This window comes from Sinohyriopsis cumingii, chromosome 1 (genome assembly GCF_028554795.1).
Source record: "Sinohyriopsis cumingii isolate HCF-2022 chromosome 1, ASM2855479v2, whole genome shotgun sequence".
In the NCBI taxonomy this organism is placed as follows: domain Eukaryota; kingdom Metazoa; phylum Mollusca; class Bivalvia; order Unionida; family Unionidae; genus Sinohyriopsis; species Sinohyriopsis cumingii.
The window spans coordinates 161,684,635-161,700,710 of NC_142961.1; the positions used below are offsets into that span (position 1 = coordinate 161,684,635).

General features: G+C 36.1%; 1 protein-coding gene across 1 annotated transcript; it reads right to left on the reverse strand.

Moving 5' to 3' along the window:
• Nucleotides 1-11,579: 11,579 nt before the first annotated feature.
• On the reverse strand, nt 11,580-14,563 carry LOC149808256 (cell division control protein 42 homolog). Its single transcript, XM_089950233.1, has 2 exons — nt 14,312-14,563; nt 11,580-14,007 (listed from the first exon to the last, which is right to left on the reverse strand). The coding sequence occupies exons 1-2, from the start codon at nt 14,463-14,465 to the stop codon at nt 13,550-13,552; spliced, it is 612 nt and encodes a 203-aa protein (XP_089806359.1). The 5' UTR covers nt 14,466-14,563; the 3' UTR covers nt 11,580-13,549.
• Nucleotides 14,564-16,076: the final 1,513 nt, after the last annotated feature.

Consider the following 16,076-nt stretch of genomic DNA (forward strand, 5'->3'; position numbering starts at 1 on the left):
ACTTTAAAAATAGTCCCATGATCTGAATCTAAATTAAATAGTGCTCATTGGGCACACAAATGCGGGGGGGGGGGGATGTGGCACTATTCCTTCACCCACAAATAATTAAATAGTCTGCTGTGCAGACAGAAACCAGTCGTACATGCACAGATGTGTGAACATGACTGTAAATAAATATACAATACAATACAAATTCGTACTATTCAACATTGAATAGTCAAAAAATATGGCAAGCAATGATTTGGAGAACGCATCACCTTAACTCTGATGAATGCATTTATACCACCAGAGAAAAAGAAATCACACACCTTATGGAGAAGGACAACATATCATATCAAAAAGCCAAACCCACAGTGAGGAAACTTAATGAAGGAAAAATAACCTAGACTAAAACCGCAATGGTAACCAACCCAAATTCCTCGACCCCAGAAAAGACCACGAACGATCCAGCGTGCAATGCAATGATACTAAAATAAACAGGAAAAAAACCACATAGCAATGCGACTAAGAGAACAGGTGACGATACGAAAATATGCAATGACAGTAGAAATCAGGAACAATTACCATTTCCTATTAAAGAACCATTAATGAGCGATAGCAGTGCAAACAAAAAACAGGAACCCATACCCATGTTACCTCGAGTAACGTTTGCAACATATACCACAACAAGCAATGCGGATAGTAATAAGGTCAACAACAAAGATGATATTAACCTAATTTACCATTTCCCGCTAAGCGTTATGTTTAAGTATATCGGAGAATTAATAGTGGGTATCATAAATGTAACCATGAACAATTTAACCCCACTCCAACCAACGTTTAGACTATTATCTGAATTACTCAAAAAATATCTAAGTAAATTTAACTAAACAAACTTATCTTCCCAATATTCTTTTTTTATAATATATCCTTATATTATTGGTAAACGTTCAGAATTAAAAGGCTATAAGGACAAGAATCAATCACTAGTAATATGGCAATTGAATTGCCGCGGATTGGTTACAAACAATCCGGAATTAACAATTAAATTAAATAAGGAAAACTTAAACCAGACATCATATGTCTGCAAGAGACACACCTGTCTAGTCCTACTAGATTCACACCAAATATCCCAGGTTATGCAACGTTATTTTCAAAACAGAACAAATGGACTATGACTGTATCCCCAACACAACATTAGGATCGATCCAACCAGAATCTAACAATTCAGATTCGCTTGAATTTTAATCTACAATAATTAATACAGGAAGCTCAGATATTGAAATTTGCAATATATATGATCCATGGAGTATAATTCCTACCACAATCAAGATTTATCAACAATAGACAAATAATCATACAGGTTACATTATATGCGGAGGGAGACCAGAGTGGCCGAGTGGTCTAAAGCGCTCTCCGTTACGGATCACTACCATCTCACCTCTGTATGCGTGGGTTCGAGTCTCGGAGTCGGCCAATGTGGGCATGTAAGAAAGCTTGCCAGTAGCTTCTCGTGGGTCGGTGGTTCTTTCTGGGCGTTTCCCGGGTTCTTCCTCCACCATTAATATTGGCCGCCATGTATAGCCCTATCGCGTGCTGAAAAATGGCGTTAAACCCTACAACAACAACAACATAACATAGGGATGAAAGAGGAAAACTAATAGCAGAATGGGTCCTTAGTACAAATGTACTCATTTTGAAAAACGGCTCCTTAGCAGCAATAGACCTCACTATCTCTACACCCAGATTAGCTGAAATAGCCGACTGGGAAGTGAACCAAACCAGTACGCTAGGGAGTGATCATTTCCCAATAATAATCACCCTAAACTTAACTATCCCTATAACTAACTCAGCCAGGATTCCCAAATGGAAATTAGATACGGCAGACTGGTTAACATTTAGGACTACACTTGAAGACATAAATTTAGAGCAACTTCATGATGTGGATATCAATAAATATAACCATTATGTAATAGATGCGCTCTCATCAGGAGTTGCCTTAAGCATTCCCAAAACGGGAGGAGACAATAACCACAAGTCGAAAAAAAAAAGTACCATGGTGGAATGAGGAATGTAAACAAGCCCTTAAGGAAAAGAAAAAGGCTCTGAATAGGTTCAAACACACCGGTCTCAACAAGCAGCCAAACGCACTATTCTCACTGCAAAGTTGAGCACCTGGAAAGAATACTGCTCGTCTCTGGACTATAGAAGCAATGCAAAACAGGTATGGATCAGAATAAAGGCGATGAAAGGCACCGCTACTCAACCTACGTCAAAATATAACCGGTGCTATTTCCAATAAGGATAAAGCTAACTTATTAGCTGAACATTTTGCAGGGATGAGCAGTAGTAAAATCTATTCTGCTAGGTTCCAAACCCATCGGAAATTTGTGGAGAGGAAATACCCCAAACTATTCACCGACTTGGGAATTGACTACATTCCTCTAAACCTGGAGTTTACCATACATGAATGGAGAACTGCCCTAAGAAATAAAAATACAACCTCACGAAGGGAAGACAACCTAGGATATGAGTTCTACAAGAACCTACCTGAGAATATGGAGACCATAATGGTGAACCGAATCAACACTTCCTGGAAAACCGGAAAATCCATAACAAGTGGAAACAAGCAATACTTATCCCACTTCCAAAAGCAGGAAAAGACCCGACAGAATCAAACTCTTACAGGTCAATCTCTCTCACAGACAATATACGTAAAGTGACGGAAACTATAATCAACAACAGGCTTAAACACCACTTGGAATGCAACAACCTAATTTCAAAAAATCAAAGAGGCTTTCGCAACAAAATATTCACTCTAGATGAATTATTCCGGCTGGAATCGATTTTTAAACTCGCATTTAACCCTAAAGCAAAAGCGACCGCAATCTAATAGCGATTTTCCTCGATTTAGAGAACGCATTCGATCTAGTGTGGACAAATGGCCTAATTACGAAACTAAACCACAACTATATCATCGGCTGTATGCACCAGTGGATATCAACCTTCCTCACCGGATGAGAAATTAGGACAAGAATAGGGGACCAATATTCAGACAGCCACGTATTAGAAAATGGCACTCCACAAGGCAGTGTCCCAAGTCCTACCCTCTTCAACATTATGAATAATGATCTGGAGCGCGCTGTCGACCTCAATAAAATAAAATTATCCCAATTTTCAGACGACAGCGGCATATGGAGGGCAGGGAACCCTGCCAGCTAAAAATTATCAGCGAAATCCAATCGAGCTTAAATCAGATTGGAAAGTGGGCTGACAAATGGGGTTTTAAAATCTCAAAAGGAGAAACGGAAGGAATACTATTTATACCTATCACCAAGACCAAAATAGAATACGCAATCCTATACATTCAAGATATAAAAATTGGGTATGTACTTTGATGACCATCTCACCTGGAAACATCATATCCAGGAGCTTATTCGAAGATGTAGCCTGGACTTGAACCTCTTCAAAAATATTATAGGATTAAATTGGGGAGCGGACCAGGATACCCTCTTAACCCTATACTGATCATTAATGAGATCTAAGTTGGATTATAGGTACCAGATGTATGCCTCGTCGAAGTCGTATATATTGTATAAACTAGATAATATTCATAAAAATAGGCCTTCGTATATGTACAGGTGCGCACAAAAATACCACAAGAGAGGAAATAAAAATCTTAAAAGAACACCCACCGCCCTTCGTCTACGAAGAGAAGAACTATTACTAAGATATGCGACCAGATTATCGATCCATGAAGACTCACGCCAACCAAGATCTGTTTAGCAAAATGTAACATCTATTTCAGCAGTAGGTTAGTCCCGGAGCCACCAGAAGGAAAGAAGGTTCATGAACTAATAAAAAATATCTTGAAATCCCAAACATACAAGCTGAACAAATGGCATACCCTGATCCCATACCATGGACATGCAACACAGCGCATATCAATTTCAGCACAATCAGAACTGGACTCAGAAATGACATACCTCTAGAGATAAGATATACAATACTCTCTAACATAGAAACTCATATCATGCTTTTATTAAGATTTACATTGGTGGATCAAAAACAAACGATCCTATCAAAACAGCAGCTGTTATAGTAGTACCGGAAAAAGACCTAGAGCTTGGAACTAGACTCCCAGATAACTGCTCTATTTACACAGCAGAATTCAGGGCTATAATTGAAGCCATTAAATGGGTGAAATCCACAAACATTCGTAAATAACTAATTATCAGTGACTCACTTAAAATCACTGAAATCCGGTATTTCTACATGCAGTGACAATTTTGTAAAAGAGACCAACCTGTTACTGAAACAATTGGAAAACAATAACAGGACAATCGAATTTATGTGGGTACCATCCCATATCAACATCCCAGGAAACGAAAAACCTGATCAAGCACCCAAAACAAACTTCATGAAAGTAACCATACTATAAACCAGTACAGCTGCAAAGAATACTATAACGTAAACAGGAAGAAAATTCTATGGAAATGGCAACAGGAATGGGACAATAGTAAAAAAGATCGCACACTCTACCTTATATAAAAGGAAGTGTCCAGGAACTTAAAAGCGTCGACTCTGGCTAATAAACAAGGTCCAGAAAGTTATAAAGAGAAACAAAACAGGAAATACACTATTATAAAGAGAAACAAAACAGGAAATACACTATTATCCAGCAGCTTCGGAAAATGTCTTCAAATGAACAATGTTTGATGCGTGAATTGCCCTCATTGTCCTATCCTAGAAGATTTACACCATGTATTTAATGTGTGCAACAAATATCATGCACAACGGGAAATCTTTAAGACCAAGCGAAAACACATAGAATGCCCAACCACCTACGCGGAATCCTGTCGCCCAGTAACCCTAATATCAATTCGACATATAACAATATCATATTTTTCCTGAAAGACATTTGCAAACATGGAAAAATCTAATCAATTATTGATCATCCCCTTCCCCTCACTCCACTTATTTGAAATTCATATTTTGATTACAACAAGCAATGCAGTGGTAAACTACAACAGCCCAGACCATATAGTATTGAGACAGACCTGATCCCTGAGGCAAGCCCAGCAATGACATTAGTAACACGATCATTATTAATTGCGCTAACAATGACCTTGTGGGGGAGGCAGGGAAAATGTGTCAAGAGATATAGGAAAAGCTGGATATCAACCGCTTAGGTTGGTCTGATGCCTGTGCGCATATAGCGGACCCCATACCGATTGAAACAGACCTGCTCCCCACCCCCCGTGCCGAGCTGTGGCTGCAATCTAACAATAGCAATAGTGATAGGACTTAATAAATAAAGAGCAATGTATGTAGTAATAAACCATTGACAATACGTATACACCTCTCATTAATAATAAATTAAAAAAGACGACTGTTTGCAGCGCAGGGGCCATGTAGGGGAGGTGGCAGGAACAAGAAGTATGGGAAAAGCTTGACATCAACCGCTTAAGGTTGGTTTGATACCTGTGCGCATACGGCAGACCCCATACCGATTGAGACAAACCTGCCCCTTGCGCCATGATGTGCTGAAAACTCTCGACTTAGCATTGGCAGAAGTGACAGGTTCAAATTACTAAACATTATGCAATTTAAGTATTAACAAAGAGTACAAACTAACTATAAAACAAAATAAACAATAATGTATTTGATTAGTGGATAATGTATCCATATTTTCCATAATCATAGCGATTCAATATTTTTCTCACTACTAACAACTTTCGTCTTCTGTCTTCTGTCATCTATCCCATCTTTCTGCACTAAATGAAGTGGAGTAAATATATACTATCTATTCAGTATATTAACTTGGTCCATAAATATTAGAAGCTATAAGGTGGATAAATCCCAGCCATCAGGCCCAGCCGCACAAAGTGGCAATGATTGAGAAATAAAATAGTCAAAATAATTGATCCAAGAACCTCAGAATTAGAGCAATAATGTGGCCAAATTCCAATGGCCATCATAACCCGCCGCACAATGTGGCAGCCAAATTAGAACTTAATACCAACTTCACGAAAATAAAATTATTTCTTCTTCTTTCACTACATTCAACAGCACATATACAATCTTTCAAAATTCTGCAAGACGCTATTTATTTTGGAAACTGGGATCTAAATTAACTCTGGATGTTACAAAACGGCTTCCTTCCTATCTATATCCCTACCGTCCTAGCCTAGTCCGGACATTCAGTCATACTGTGCTATGCATGCATTAAACCTACTACCCAGAGGTGCATGCTATCACAGTACCGGGGTGGCATTGTAAATGAGGTAAGATCCCCCAATAAGCGAAGCAGTGGATACAAACCACTAACGATGGGTGCTTCTATTTCCGCCCGTCATTTGTCCCGTGAGATTTCATTGTCCTGAAATCGGACACAGCTAAGTAGCACACTCCGTGTGCATTAAAGCGTTGTGGGAAGAGGCTCTTCTTACGTCCCCCACGAACAATTAATTAGTCCGCTATTGCGGAATTTAAATCATAGCGCATGCACTAAAATCATCATCATCATCACTGGCGGTATTCAACATTGAATACTCAAAGAAGATGGCAAGCAATCATTTGAACAAAATGAACAAGCTGCAAGAAGTGGTTGATGATATTGGGATGGTGGAGGAAATGTTGGTGAGATTGGAGGATGATAATGGTTATACTCACCACCGTCTCAAAATGGAGACCAATAATATAAGGGAGGCGAAGGAAATGTTAAGAGAAATGATTTTGGAGGGAAAAGAAGAAAATAAAGATAATGAGGACAAAGAGAGAGTGATAAGATGAAATGATAAGATCGAAAAAGAAGAGGAAAACGAAATGAGGAAAAAAGAGGAGATAGAGGTAAAAAAAAAGAAGAACAGAAGAAGAAAGATAAAAAGAACAAGAAGAATGTAGTGGAGGAACAAAGATGCTGGTGGGAAAAAAAAAGAAGACAGAAAATAGAAGAAGAATCCAAAGGCTCTTTTCAGGGCCACTACATTGCCTGGAAAATATATATATTCTCTCTAGCCTAAAACATTTTGTAGTAGATTTTAATGTGTGATAGATTGATGTTCGTCAACCTATTTGTGTAATATGTCTATGTATATGTCTTTGTGTCTAGCCCTGTCTCTAACCACGTATCTGTGTCTATGTCTCCAACCCTGTCTCAAACCACGTCTCTATGTCTATGTCTCTATTTGTCCCTAGAGTAACGCGTATTCAGGTCAGGCCTTGCCGCAATGTTCCGCCCGATTGAGGGCAGCCACTTGCAACATTGTTGCCAGTGTCCAGTACTGTGATGTCACCCCTGTCCAATTCCTATTGACCCTAGACAGGCCCAATCCATTGTCGCTATGCATTCCCTATGTTAAATTCCCACTGACCCTAAATTAGCCCACCCATGTTAAAGTCCCATAGACCATATAGTGCCAGGACCCTATTTTAACATAGAAGTCCCATAGACATTATATCGCCCCCCACTCCCATTCACTTCTATGTTGTGAGATCCCCATTCCTGTTAGTGTTTTGGTTAACGTTATCTCAGAGATAATCAACCACGGTGTTATTGCCCGGATCGAGTAAACAATAAAATAAAATATGAAATTGATGGATGGAATTGAATAAGAGAGATCAGAGAAGAGATATTAAATAGAACAACACGAGTCTCTTATCATCATATAATCGAGTCACTGATCGGACTAAAATTGCCCGCATATCAGCATAACCTGGCTGCTTCCGGTCCTTACCAAATCGTGGTTGGGGATAGGTCGGCGTTGCTGTATTTCTTTGCCTCCTCCTCCTCCTCCTCCTCCTCTCTCTCTCTCTCTCTCTCTCTCTCTCTCTCTCTCTCTCTCTCTCTTCTTTTAGCCTCTACAGGTTATCAACAGTCTTGCTTGTAGACTACGCTCTTTTCCACTGTGCAGTACAGGCATGGAGCTATTTTTACTTCTACTCTATTGAGACTCACTCTTACTATGCAGCTGAATATCTCTCTTTTCGTGTCCTCAACTTTCCGACACACGTTCCTTAGACAATCTAACGAGAAATACTTGTTATTTCCTGGAGCTAAATTCTGGCACCCTCCAGAAACTTAGACTGACTAATTTCGCGAGGGAGATTACTTAAACCTTGAATTCATCTTAGCCAGACAGTAATAACTTTCTCTAACCGCCAAAACTGTAACACTCATATCGAAGTCAGAATAATTCTCTATAGTCGGCCTTTATTAATAACTATTCTGGGAAATATCGTTTCAAATGGCCCAAGATTTCCCTAAATTCTGGCTCTGGTTTGTCTAAGCTTTGTCATTTCCCGCTACATGACCTTACATTTACATATCTCTCTCACCGCTATCTACCAGGCTCTAATTAAAATTCAGTTATGCCTTCAAACAAGAGAGGTTAGCCATCATAAGCGTCAAAACCTATTGCGAGCCTTGACCATGCATCAGTCTTAATGGCTTCATGTCACTCTGACCACGACAGAATGTACTGCGTCAAAGACCTCGTGTCATTGACAATAATAGTAGTGAAAACAAGCCACTTTTTCAGGTTCGGCTCGCTCATAAAACTGATACTTGTGCATATATCAGCTGATTAAAATGAAATTCGATTTGTGATGCAAAATGCAGTGTGTATCAGAAGTGCTCAAATTTTTTTTAAGTTTAGGGGATTTTATTAAATTTTCTACAAATTGCTAGAAATATAACAAGGGTATAATGATCATAATAATTCAATCTTGATTGCTTGATATATGACAAGGATACCATGATCATAGTAATTCAATCCTGATTGCTTGATATATGACAAGAATACCATGATCATAGTAATTCAATCATGATTGCTAGATATATGACAAGAATACCATGATCATAGTAATTCAATCCTGATTGCTAGATATATGACAAGAATACCATGATCATAGTAATTCAATCCTGATTGCTTGATATATGACAAGGATACCATGATCATAGTAATTCAATCCTGATTGCTTGATATGTGACAAGGATACCATGATCATAGTAATTCAATCCTGATTGCTTGATATATGACAAGAATACCATGATCATAGTAATTCAATCCTGATTGCTTGATATATGACAAGAATACCATGATCATAGTAATTCAGTCCTGATTGCTTGATATATGACAAGAATACCATGATCATAGTAAGTCAATCCTGATTGCTTGATATATGACAAGAATACCATGATCATAGTAATTCAATCATGATTGCTAGATATATGACAAGGATACCATGATCATAGTAATTCAATCCTGATTGCTTGATATATGACAAGAATACCATGATCATAGTAATTCAATCCTGATTGCTTGATATATGACAAGAATACCATGATCATAGTAATTCAATCATGATTGCTAGATATATGACAAGAATACCATGATCATAGTAATTCAATCCTGATTGCTTGATATATGACAAAGATACCATGATCATGGTAATTCAATCCTGATTGCTTGATATGTGACAAGGATACCATGATCATAGTAATTCAATCCTGATTGCTTGATATATGACAAGGATATCATGATCATAGTAATTCAATCCTGATTGCTAGATATATGACAAGTATACCATGATCATAGTAATTCAATCCTGATTGCTAGATAGATGACAAGGATATAATGATCATAGTAATTAAATCCTGATTGCTTGATATATGACAAGGATACCATGGTCATAGTAATTCAATCCTGATTGCTAGATATATGACAAGAATACCATGATCATAGTAATTCAATCCTGATTGCTAGATATGTGACAAGAATACCATGGTCATAGTAATTCAATCCTGATTGCTTGATATATGACAAGAATACCATGATCATAGTAATTCAATCCTGATTGCTAGATCAGGTCTTCTTCCCAGCGTAAGATAAATCGTAATGACCGGGACTCAACGTGATCTAGCAATGAAGATAGCATTATTGCAACAATTATATATATATATATATATATATATATATATATATATATATATATATATATATATATATATATATATATATATATATATATATATATATATATATATATATATATATATATATATATATATATATATATATATATATATATATATATATATATATATATGTGTGTGTGTGTGTGTGTGTGTGTGTGTGTGTGCTACACCGATATAATTATTCTGTTGTATCTAATGTGACAATGATACATATGTACCACACTGATATAATTATTCTTTTGTATGTAATGTGTAATTGCTCTTTTATAGTACTAAGTTAATATTTCATAGCTGGTAAAATCTAATCATTCAATATTTTCATTTTGTCATTTAAATAAAAAATAAAGAAAATCACTTGGCATCGGTCCAAATGTTGGACATTTATTCTGATCTTTATCTAACGTTTTGCGTTAGTTGCATGGAATTAGATAAAGTATTCAGTCTCTGTTTAAACATGTGCATCTAACACTTTTTTTCCTGTTTCCGTTTTAGTCCATCTGTTGTTGTAGTTCTCTTACTTTGTTACTTTTGTGATTTACCTCTCTGTTCAGAGATTACTATTTTGTTGTCTACCATTTCTCTCCGTGATTTTTTAGCCTGCAAATTGTTTGACTAGAATCTATTATATATTTGTATACCAATGTTTTGCATTATAAACTCTGTGTGTGTGTTGCGTGTAGGTAAAGTTAATGTAACTCTTCTGCGATGGTAATGATGGAAACTTTACCTTTTTTAACTCGTTTGTAATGAATGCCTGCAGGTCTATAAGTTGGTAGGTATGTAGTCAACTGGGGGGGGGGGGGGAGAGAGAGAGAGAGAGAGAGAGAACGCGGATAATTAAAACACTTGTTCTTTTAAGGGCAAGCTTATGAAAACGTTCATTTTCTGTCATTAATAGTTATATCACGAATATAGAAAATGAAAATTAAATTCCTGAAAACTCATTCCTATTGAAAAATATTAAGTTCGAATTTCGGAAAATAACTTAATATATAAAGTTTTCTTTGAATCGATTTTACAGAGGTAAAAAATGTATCAGTTATGAGAAAGCATCCGTGGATATCCGAATGGTTCTTTGCATCACGAGGTAGGTTTGTGTTCACTGCAGCGCTATATACCCTATACGTAAGCATGTTGTTCTAGATAAGCATTTTCCTGAAATAAAAATTTGATTACACTAACCCTCGAGTTATGTTTGCTTCTAGTACAATAACGTTTTGTTTTGCACAAAGGGCTTTTGAAACGATGTCCGACCAGAGTAAATGTCGCAATGCTATCATATGAAACTATATAAATTAGAAATTATCTGGACTGAAAATTTAAAGAATTTGTATCTATTTTAGCTCCAACATCAGGAATATCGGAATAGGGAACACATTTTTTTAGTGATTTCGGCATGTGAGCACTGCAATCGTGAATTTCATCTGTGTAGTTGCGTTGCTATTGTAAACAACCGATCTTTTAACTTCACTGACGGTCTCTAATGGCAGTCGCCAGTGACAGTAGTAAGACTGTACTTTCAAGATATTCTTTTCATAGAAAAACAAAATAATTTTTATTCAAGTGTTGAGATTATTTTTTAAAAATGTATCCAAAGACCATATTAAATCCATGTAATAATCAAGCCTTTCCTTTAAATGTTTGAAAATGTGCTTTTCATTATTTTTTAAAATAGACAATGGAGAAGAAACTGTCCCATAAATCATCCGTTTATTATTAACTTGCAGAGAAAGAAAGAAAGAAAGAAAGAAAGAAAGAAAGAAAGAAAGAAAGAAAGAAAGAATAAAGCACACTATTAATAAAATCCAAGAATACACTGAAAGAAAGAAAGAAAGAATAAAGTACACTATAAATAAAATCCAAGAATACACTGAAAGAATGAAAGAAAGAATAAAGCACACTATAAATAAAATCCAAGAATACACTGAAAGAAAGAAAGAAAGAAAGAAAGAAAGAAAGAAAGAATAAAGCACACTGTAAATAAAATCCAAGAATACACTGAAAGAAAGAAAGAAAGAAAGAATAAAGCGCACTATAAATAAGATCCAAGAATACACTGAAAGAAAGAAAGAAAGAATAAAGTACACTATAAATAAAATCCAAGAATACACTGAAAGAAAGAAAGAAAGAAAGAAAGAATAAAGCACACTATAAATAAAATCCAAGAATACACTGAAAGAAAGAAAGAAAGAAAGAAAGAATAAAGCACACTATAAATAAAATCCAAGAATACACTGAAAGAAAGAAAGAAAGAAAGAAAGAAAGAATAAAGTACACTATAAATAAAATCCAAGAATACACTGAAAGAAAGAAAGAAAGAATAAAGCACACTATAAATAAAATCCAAGAATACACTGAAAGAAAGAAAGAAAGAATAAAGCACACTATAAATAAAATCCAAGAATACACTGAAAGAAAGAAAGAAAGAAAGAAAGAAAGAATAAAGCACACTATAAATAAAATCCAAGAATACACTGAAAGAAAGAAAGAAAGAAAGAAAGACAGAAAGAAAGAAAGAAAGAAAAAAAAGAAAGAAAGAAAGAAAAAAGAAAGAAAGAAAGAAAAAAGAATAAAGCACAATTTAAATAAAATCCAAGAATACACTGATCGTTCTTAAGTACAAAATTTGGTCGCCCACACAACAATGCTAAGGAATGAAACGCAACATTCTACTGACCGGTAACTCCAAAGCTTTCAATGCTCTATCAATTTCACTTTAAAGAAAGCAGTACATACGAAAGAGTAAAAAGTATGTAAATACACTGTAGAATGCAGCACGCATTTACATTTGAAGGCTGATTTACTATTATAGGAAGCAGGGATACACAGTGTGTGCTTTGTATACGATATAATAATAGAAAGAAGGTTTTTACACAGTGAGTGTTTTGTATATGTTAATGGCAAAACATACAACAACCACAGTACTGAACATTACTGCAACGTCCATGCACTGACATACGTTCTTGCTATACAACTGATTTAACAATTGGAATTGTAATTCAATTCTCAAGTTGCCAGAAATAAGTGAGACAAGTATGAAAGAAAGCTAAATTATTCCAATATTTTAAAAAACATATTTTTAAAACAACGTTTATGAATAGCAGACAAATATATTAGCTTGACAGTTTTCTCGATTTTGTAATAAATAATTGGTTGACATGCAGGATGAAAGATACTGTCAGCAAAATGGCAATACCACGTCTTATTTCGTGTCGATCTTGAAGAACGAACAGTTTAGGCATTACAATCCTTGATGAAATATCATATATGCCGATTCACCCATCTTCTTGTCTTGTTTTCCAGTATCAACTATTTTTTTAATCAGAACCTGATATCTAGGTCACATATACCGTCTAACTCGAACCTGAAGAGTGTGTCTGTTTATGTACTTATGGTCTATATAGTTTCGCTTTGTAATTCTTCAGGATGTATATGAAAGAGTCACGAATATCGTAAGGCGTTCTGACAGTGACACAGAAGTTGAATTCTGATGACCGATAAATCGAAGTTTTGGAGTGGAAAGAGGCCACCCCTCTGTATATTTTTGGATCCAACCAACCACTAAATCCATACAGATCTGACTTTAGGTCACTCAGCAAGTTTGCTGAATATTTGCCTGAGGATGTTTGGTTTCTTTTTCCTTTGCTTCACAGCGCACATGATGACATTTTCGAATATTTCTGAAACACCTTTTCGGGTGACCGCAGAGCATTCAATGAACTTTTCGGCTCCGATGTCCTTAGCTAACTGTTCACCCTCTGATGTGGACACTGGATTATCCTTATTAATGTCGCTTTTGTTTCTCTGGTCGGTATGAGTCGCCACAAGAATAACTGGCTTTTTGTGGCTGCCCCGAACATATTTCAGAATTTCGTGGAACCAGTAATCTCTTACGCTAGAATAGGAGTCTCGGTCCAACACAGAGTAGCAGACGACAATTACTTCACTCTCTTTGTACGTGAAGATCCTCAGTTCTTCGTAATCCTGCTGACTCGTCGTGTCAAACATACTGACAGTATATTTGTTGCCTGCAACCGACTGGATGCCTGCAAAATCAGTTATGACAGTTTTCACTATTTTTTCCAAGAAATAAAAACAGAAAACTCATATCTAATCATCAAACGTCATCAGAATTACTACTAGTACTACTACTACTACTAAGAAATTGCATATGCATTGGGCTATTTGGGGGGTTGAACAGTTTTACACGTGTTTAATCTAAATGTCATATAAAATGGTATTTTTTCTTCATATTTATATTTTCTACATATTTATGCACAAACAGTAAAGTGTTACGTATTCACGTCGTTATATCTTTAGCGAGAATGGCAAATAAATCAACACACTTACCGGCAAAATTATCAAAGACTGTAGACACATGGTTGTCGGGAAGCTTTTCCTTCATAAACGTAAGGGCAAGGCTCGTCTTTCCAACCATTTCATCTCCAATGATAGCACACGTAACAATGCCGCCCTTAGGTTGTGCTTTCAATTCCATCTTCATTCAAAAAGTGGATAAGTTATTCTTTAAGTAATGAAAAGATATGCGTATACGCCTTATGCGAATGAAGCCTTGTTTTCTCCAACGTATAATTTGTTCTCTTCTCTGCACATCATTGATATGCAGCACTCGCTGTCGACTCTCACTTATAAATACGGCTTGACAGCTATCAAAGACTCGTCCAATCAAAATGTTTTCAATCATAGGCGAATATCATACAGCGCTTGTAACGCTTTTAGCAGCATCAGAAATATCATGAAGACGTCACGGTACTATTAGAAGGACATTTATGAACGGTACGAAACGGTACGATATGGTCGAAACAGTACGGTGACACGGTAACATAGAAAAGCTTTGAACGGTTATTTAAAATACTAAAACCTTTACTAATTTCAACAGAATTTGCGAGGAATCTATCAACTTTTATCAAGTTCAATTAAATTATGAAACCAAATCTTAATTACCACAGGTGGCCAGACAAAGGGAAACTTTATTGAAACGCTACGACAGGATACGAAACGGTACCGAGACGAGACATAATTGATGGACAATTAGAAATGGTGCGAACTTGAACGATACGATAAAGGTTTGGGACGATCAGAAAAAGAAATACACTTTGCAAATGGTTCCAAAAGACAATTGAAGTACGGAAAAGGCATCAATCTCAATCATGATTTTGCATTTTATGCCGCTGCCTTGAGCATTTTTTTGTTGTTGGAGGGGAGGGGGAAACTATTTTTATAAATGAGAGAGGACGGCTGACGTACAAAAAGCCTGCTTTTCTTTATATCATTTTCTGTAGACCAGTTTCATTAGGTAAGAGAGATTACAGTAACAAAATTATTAAAATACATGGTGGTATCATATACACGACCAAAGCAGACAAAGTTTGCTGAAAAGTCCAAATCTGACAATTTTTCTTTATAGGCATTAGAAGGAAGATAATGTTTTTATTAGCGTTGCTTCTTATAGCAATCTTAGGTCATAAAAACAAGAAGACTATCGTTAATCTTTTGTCATATTTAAAATGTTTACAACTTTTCTTTTAGCTGGCACCATATAGCCATTTTTGTGCCTAGGAACCGTTATATGCAAATACATACATTTACATTGTAGCTCCATTTAATAAGTAAAACACTGGTTATTTTACAATACACTCAGTGGGTGTTGGGAAGTTCTGTGTTGCAAGTGAATTGTGGTACACTCATTTGGGTGTTGGGAAGTTCTGTGGGTGTTGGGTGGTAACAGGTATAAGTGAATGGTTTCATACCTTTCTACATTGGCACCCATACGAAAAAGTGTACTGCAAGCTAACAGAAAAATTTGAAATAAGTAGCCACCTGAAAAATGTTACCATTTTATGCATCTACAGCTGAAAATGATGAAACCACAATTGAATATACTCATCCACAAGTATACTTACACACTGCTAAAACAGGAAGAAATTGGGTCATTGCATATGATAATTTCCCTGTAGTCGTAATTTTGTAAACTTATTTTATCTGAGTTGGTTGTAAAAGTTAATTTTATACGGAAGTAAATATTTATTTATTACGTCCCCTCCCCCTCCGAAATCTATGACAGATGGTTCAAGGAATTAAAAATACTGGCTCT

Excerpts from the sequence above, each read along its gene's own strand:
- LOC149808256 (XM_089950233.1), bottom strand. The coding sequence starts at position 14,465 with ATGAAGATGGAATTGAAAGCACAACCTAAGGGCGGCATTGTTACGTGT. Across the intron at positions 14,008-14,311 it reads AGTCTTTGATAATTTTGCCG|GCATCCAGTCGGTTGCAGGC; the intron begins GTAAGTGTGTTG and ends CTGATTTTGCAG.